Source organism: Gymnoscopelus braueri (genome assembly GCF_963280865.1).
Source record: "Gymnoscopelus braueri genome assembly, chromosome: 2".
Taxonomy (NCBI): domain Eukaryota; kingdom Metazoa; phylum Chordata; class Actinopteri; order Myctophiformes; family Myctophidae; genus Gymnoscopelus; species Gymnoscopelus braueri.
Genome location: NC_137604.1, coordinates 53,197,355 through 53,204,723, shown reverse-complemented (window position 1 = coordinate 53,204,723; position 7,369 = coordinate 53,197,355). Strand labels below are relative to the sequence as shown.

The window sequence follows — 7,369 nt, the reverse complement described above, 5'->3', positions numbered from 1 at the left end:
CTTTTAACAGGTCGTTCATGAAAGTCCTTGCGGTCTTGTTTCCAATGAGAACCTGTGAGCAATTAGGGGTTAAGAGTCTTGCTCAGGGACAAATTTCATATCATCGGCACATATGCTGGGATAGCCTGGAATCGAACCTGGGGCAACCAGGGCCAGCTGGTTCCCTAGGCGGGCTCACTAACCACTCAGCTATGGCCGCCCCGACAACCTGTGGGTCGGGGCCCCCAGGGGGGACCCACAGGATTTTTTGGGGGTCCCCAGATGACAGTGAAGTGACAATTTAAGGACTTTTATAAGACCTTTTTAATACCTAAGAAAAAGAAAAAGCCCATTACTGCATCAAAAGTAATCGACAAACTATACTATAAAAACTGGTCAAACGTCTGCCAAATTGTCAAATAATATAAGACAGAGGCAAAAAAACGCCTCGCAACCAAATTTCAAGGGCCTCCGTAATTCTGAGGGTGTCCAAATGAAGACAAATGGACCCGTGCAAGGGGGACCTGTGTAAGGGTCCATTTGTCTCCATTTGTACACTCTCAGAGTTACAGAACAGCAAGGGTCCATTTGGAACCCCCTCAAGAAACCCTGAGGATCCCCCTGGACCCCACTTTGAGAACCGACCGCTGACATTATAATTCTATTTGTTAAACACTACTGATCTATAATATTTTGGGACAGACACATTTCGTACATAGTCAAAACAAAACAATAAAACAGACAATGGACTTCTACAGTTGTTTATAGAGTATATTTTGTGGAAGAACCGTTTGTGCTATAATTGTAAAAAGGCTGTATAGCGCCTACCCTGCTGTTGCCGTGCTGTTATCGTCATCTGTAAATAGCCACGGTAATTGCAGCTTGTACACAAGGACCATATATTCTACAGTATGTCAGTTTTGAATTTATGCAGCATGATAGTACAATTGCATTTATCCAAGTCAATGTGAATTTCGTTTTTATTGATTTTAATCCTTAGTTTTAGCCTTTTCTTAGTGTTTTTTCCCCTAATAAAGTTTTCTTTGGAGTTTTCTCATGCCCCCCATGTAAAGTCTTTGGGTACTTAGAAAAGCACCATATAGATTTGAGATATTATTATTAATAACTTGGTGTGAAAATGTGATACATCACCCCAGAGCACAAAAAGAACAAAAATATTTCACCGACTGCTTTACACCTGTAAGACTGTGATGTGACAAATAAAACTGATTCAGAGAGTTCACATAATCTCCTGTCTGAAACTACGAATGTACACACCACAGCAATCTGCACTCTTTCAATAATGACATTTGGTGAAATTACTGGTGTGTACCTACCTATATTATTTGTCTGCCGAGTTCTATTTCAAAACGAGACTCGGAAAAAGTAGCCATAACTCTGATAATAATGAAATATAATTGAAATCTAATAACCAAATCAAATGTTACTTTGGGTAATAGATAAGTGACAAATACACAAATGTTCACTGTCTTGTTATATTTTATAAATATTGAATGATGATCTAAAATGATGATCTAGAAATGTAGGCTATGTATTTAACTGATTCTAGATGCAAAAATAAACAAGCATGTTATGTCATGGACAAATACATCTGAAATAACTGTATGACCCAATTCTTTTGTTATAAGTAACCGCTGGACTGCTGTGCCGTAATAACAGATGTTATATGTTATGGCTAAATAATATGATAAATAAATCAGAACTTTGACCCAGTTCTTTTGTCATAAGTAACCCCTGGACTGCTGTAATAGCCTACATATGGGTCATATAAAGGTTAGAACTGCGATGTGGGGGCTTATGTGTACATTTGGCTTATTATGTGGTGAGGATTATAGGGAGTTAAGCCTCTGGTATACTTCATGGTGAGACTGTATATGGTGTGTTACTCCTGCTTAGCCTACATATACATATAGCCTATAGTGAGAGGCTGGCGCTTTGAAGCATGGTAAGCTGAAGACACTTCCAAGGTGTTATGATTTATAAGTGATAGTAGTTATGATTAAGTCAATGACGATGGCAAAACAAATATATGATAAAGGATAGCGCTGACGATGTCAAGAACCTTCAACAGCTACAGTGATGACAATCATTATCGTCATAAACACACCATCTATGGTGTTTATGGTGATTATATAAACACCATCTATGCTGTTTATAGTAATTATTATAGGCTAAACATTGGTTGCATCATTAAGCGGGTTATTTCATGTCAGTCATGTGGATGTGGGTGCATGACATTTATTAATTCAGACAAGTATGTAAATTCAAAAACATTGTACTACTTGTGTTGCTATTACAGACCTAAATTGGCATCGTGCTCTGAATCAGTTATCCGGTCGTGCTGGGAAGGAAATGATTCATACTTCCATCATAATCCACCGGAAATGTTTCAACTGCTGGAACTGTGTGTGAGTGTGTCAGTGGCACTGTGTGTGTGTGTGTGTGTGTTCGCACCAGTCTCAAAGTGCATGAGATCATGAGATTAAAGCCAGACTGACTCTAGAAGAATGTAGGCTAACCTCCCTCAGGAAGGATTTTACGTCTGGAAGCTCGCCTGTGTTTATCAACATCATTCCACAAACCTTAGAACAAAGTCAACATGACAATGGAATCCATCTTTCAATAACATTTATTATGTTCTTACACACCATGATTTGAGATAATACAAACATATAGCAGCTTTGAATGTGAGGTAACAAGTGGGATTATACATGTATATCATTGTCACAGGTCAGACATTACAAAAGTCTTGTATTCAGTGCTGTGGTAACATGATGGATCCCATCAAGGCAGGAGACTTTCTGAGCTTTGCTTTGAGTTTAAAGCAGCACATTTTAGCCTCCATGTCGTGATTTATCAGTCCAGAGTAGCTATTGTTCATCAGTGTTGCCATGTCCACTTTTTTTTGTTTTTTAAAAACTTTTCCCCCAAGATTTGTTTGAAAATAGCAGATCTACAAGCTTGTAGGTCGGCTATTTTCAAATAGCTGATGAATATAGATGTAAAATTGCTCACGTGGTCTAAGTCACAAGTTTCTTTTGGGCTTGTTCTCGTAGACCTGGCTCAGGCTGGTTGCTTATTCATCTTGCAGAACCTGGCAACAGTATTGTTCATCCGTGAGTAATGGAGTGTAATGGAGTGAGCCACAAAACATGTCCCTTCTTTCTGTTTGTCTGGTCTTGTATGCGATGACTTAATTTCCCAGTAGCTACAACAAGCAGGAACTTCCCTGAACTCCATGTTTTAGTCTCACGCACTTTTTTCTGAGTCACTTCACTTAGTCATTTCATGAAAAAGAAACCCGTTGAACGGGCCAGTGAACCACAGGATCAGGGGGGAGAATCTCCCTCCTCCCCCCGCCGTCTCTTTGGCTCCTTCCTCAAACTTTTTCTGGCGACGACCAACTTCGTCGCGGACATTTTCTTTCTTGTCCACAGAGAGAGCCCTGCTGGCGGGTTAATGGTAACGACACGACCTCAGATCGGCTGAGAGGTCGCCGCTTGGCTCCAGTAATCCCATTGTCTCCCCCCACCCCCACCGGGTGGGGGGCACCGCCGCCGATTTCTAGGCCAGCTCTTTCTTGGCTCCCTGTCTGTCGGGTCCTAGCGAGGGATCAGCTCGACCCTCCTCCGGTTGGTTTTTTAGACATTCTTTATATCAAAGGCCCCTGTTCATGGGGCCACAGTGCACATAGTTCAGAATGCAGGGATTATTCTGTTGAGCGATAGCGTGGCCAGGGACTCTCCGCCGCGACAGTGCCCGAGGCCGATGGCCCCCGACGATCCCCCCAGGGCCAGGGTGTTCCCCGATGATCCACCGCCCCCCAGGCTCAGCGGCACGGCGTGTCTCTCCTCCCCGGGCTCTAGTCTCGCCCTCTTGCTGGGTAGGAAGTCCGGCGCCTCGGACGCCTTGCCCCGGCGTTTCCTGGGGCTTATGACCGGGCTCATGTTCTCTTTATCCTCTTTATCCGTCTCTTCGTCGCCGCTCATTTCTGCGTCGTCGTCGTCACACGACTCCTCCGTGGCCGCGCAGTGTGTCTCCTCCGGGGCATTAATGGGGGAGGGTGGCGGGGCCACCATGGTGTAGCCGGTGGTGTCCATCGACTCCTCGGCGGCCGCCTGACGCGCGCATTCCTCCTCCTCCTCCTCCTGGGCCAGGAGGCAGGCGGAGTGGTAGATGTCCCGGGCCGATCTCATGACCAGGGACAGCAGGAGGCTCCGGTGGAGCCTCAGACCCCCTCGCTGGCTCCGGGAGGCGTACAGCTTGCTGATGGACACGGCCAGGATCCGCTTGGCTTCGATGTTCACGTCCAGCGCGCTGCTCGCCGCCGTCGCTGTTGTTGTTGTTGTATTCATCTTTGCGTAATTGCGCACGGTTGGTACTTCCATAAAAATGACTTAGGAAGTCGACGAGCTGGTAGAAGTATTTACTACTTTGTTGTTCTTCTCGGTTCCTTGTGGACTATAGTTCCTCTCAGTCGGCGCGTTGTGTCACCGGCTGTTGTTCACACTGTAATGGGAATTAGTGAGCAACAGGGCGGTATTATATTTCCACTGTGACGTCATAGGTGGACTTCATTCCTAACAACAGACCCCGCCCAGACCCAGAGCTCTAGCAAAACAAGACCTCAAACATAATGTGTGATTTCATTTAACCCTGAGAGTGTAGCCTACTAATGCACTGAGATACAACATATCTTTCAAATATTTCTATTGTGAAGCATAGGATAAAGATACACATTTTCAATAAGTGCTTCCCTATTTCCAAAAACAAACAGACATACACACAAAATAAACAGGTACAATGAAAAGAATACAATGTCAAAATGTACACATGGGTTGAATTCTTATTTTGGCGCGTTCGAAAATTACGCACCGGAGCACACTCGCCTATTAGTTTGTATTGGCCAGTGCGCTCAGTGCTGTATTTTCGAACGCACCCATAGTTATAACTGTTCACAACCAAGGCTGCTTTTATATTTCCAAAGTGTACGTGATACAACATATGACCAAAATGAATGAATGAATGTATTTAATGCAGACTCATGGTCCATGGAAAAACAAACAAATTACATATTCCCCTTTTTGTTTTACATCTTTATAATTACATTATTATTATTGATATTCCTGCTCTTGTTACAATGTGGCCCTTTTGGTTAGAATAGTTTGATAATATTTCAATCTAGTACAATTATTATTATTGCATTATTACATATTCCTGCTCTTATTGCAAGGTAGCCCTTTTGGTTAGATTTAGTTTGATATCATTTCATGAGGTTTAGTTTGAGGTCTTCATTTGAAATATGTGACAGTGGAGTGGTGCTAACAAAATAAAACGTAGTCTAATTAAATCAATCAAAACGCACAATAGGCCCTTCCAACCCCTTTTAAATGAATCAGGATTTTTAAGCTGCCTCTATGGAACAGGAAACATTGTTATTATATTCAAATGAGCACCGATTAGAGACCATTTGTTTGCAGTATTATGCTAATAACATCATTAGGCTATTATGCTTGATCAAGTAGAGTTCGGTCTAGCCTACAGTTCTGTCCACCATCAAAAGAAGAGTGGTGAAAAAGTAGCCGACTAAAATGTTTTACTTAAAGGTAGGGTAAGGGTAAGTGATATTTTTGGGTTACTTGCCACCCATTGTGAGCTTGTAGATCTGCTATTTTCAAATGGCCAAAATATATGGCTGAAGTGGTTAGTGTGTTTTGTAATAATAATCTAAATCTACAAAGTAGCCTAGCAATAGTAACTAAAGTTTTAATATAGTGGAGTGGAGTAGAAGTAAAAGTAGCCTACTGAACATTGGAAATACTCCAGTAAAGTAAAAAAAAAATACTATAAATTGTACTTAAGTATAGTACTTGAGTAAATATACTTAGTTACTTTCCACCACTGCAAAAGAATATCACTATAGTGTTTACTATGTTAAAAAGCACTCAGCGTTTCAGAGAATTTACGGAGGCGGAAATGTCTCCAGTTTCCAGGGAGTTTCTGCTCTATTTTTTCTCTCTCTCTCTCTCTCTCTCTCTCTCTCTCTCTCTCTCTCTCTCTGTCTCTCTCTGTGTCTGTGTCTGTCTCTCTCTCTCTCTCTCTCTCTCTCTCTCTCTCTCTCTCTCTCTCACTCACTCACTCACTCACACACACACACACACACACACACACACACACACACACACACACACACACACACACACACACACACACACACACACACACACACACACACACACACACACACACACACACACACACACACACACACACACACGCACGTGTGAGAGAGTGTATGCGCGCGCATACATACACGATACACACGAACACGCGTCACATTCCATCGCCATATATGGCTCATCCGGCAGCAGGAAGTCCCCGGGGAACGCGCGCAGTGGAAAAGCCATGACACGAACGCGCTTAACCGCAGCTCACTTCCCCCCATGCTGGCCCCGCCCCCATGCTGGCCCCGCGCGAGCGAGAGAGAGAGAGACAGGCACACACACAGAGATAGAGAGAGAGAGAGACAGGCACACAGAGAGAGAGAGACAGGCACACAGAGAGATAGAGAGAGAGAGAGAGAGAGAGAGAGAGAGAGAGAGAGAGAGAGAGAGAGAGAGAGAGAGAGAGAGAGAGAGAGAGAGAGAGACACACAGACAGACACACAGAGAGAGAGACAGGCACACACACACAGAGAGAGAGAGAGAAAGAGAGAGAGCTAGGCGCCTCCACAGCCCGCCTGGCGTGCACACTGCACAGCGCAGCGGTGACGTCATTGCAACGCCAAATAAGGACCTGTCACCGGTCCAAGGGGTTACCAAGGCAGTGGCATGATTGAGGTCAAACGGTAGAGGCAGCTGTCACTCTCCAGCACCGCCGAGAGAGGGCCATTATAGATCTATTTTTAGCATCTCTCTCCACATCATTCATGGATTCAGACTGAATCATTGTTGACTCCCCTCCCACTCCCAGTCCCAATCAATGCTCTTTTGTAATAGTAAAGATAACTAGGCCTACTTGGCTCAGAATAATTGGCATTAAATGGATTTGAAATCCAAATTCCATCTGGTCTACAGTATAGATATGCATGCATTCAGATTAGCAAATACTTTTGTGAGCACTGGGACTGTGGTTAAATGGGCAAAATCATTGTTTTAGTTGCCTTAAGGCTGTAATAACACCACACACTACTTAAAACAAGTGGCCATGTCTGTGTATGTTGATGCTGTCTGTGTCTCTTTTTTGCACACCCATAAGGTTATTTATACATTTCTACACTTTACATCACGCACAGCTCAGAGGCAAATATTGTACTTTTACTCCACTACAATTATTTGAAAACTTAAGTTACTGTTACTTTGCAGATATA

The 7,369-nt window shown here is 43.4% G+C and overlaps 1 protein-coding gene across 1 annotated transcript; it reads right to left on the bottom strand.

Annotated features, from left to right (window-relative positions):
- Window positions 1-2,611: 2,611 nt before the first annotated feature.
- Window positions 2,612-4,500, bottom strand: ier2b (immediate early response 2b). Its single transcript, XM_080454586.1, has one exon. The coding sequence runs from the start codon at window positions 4,386-4,388 to the stop codon at window positions 3,696-3,698; it is 693 nt and encodes a 230-aa protein (XP_080310712.1). The 5' UTR covers window positions 4,389-4,500; the 3' UTR covers window positions 2,612-3,695.
- Window positions 4,501-7,369: the final 2,869 nt, after the last annotated feature.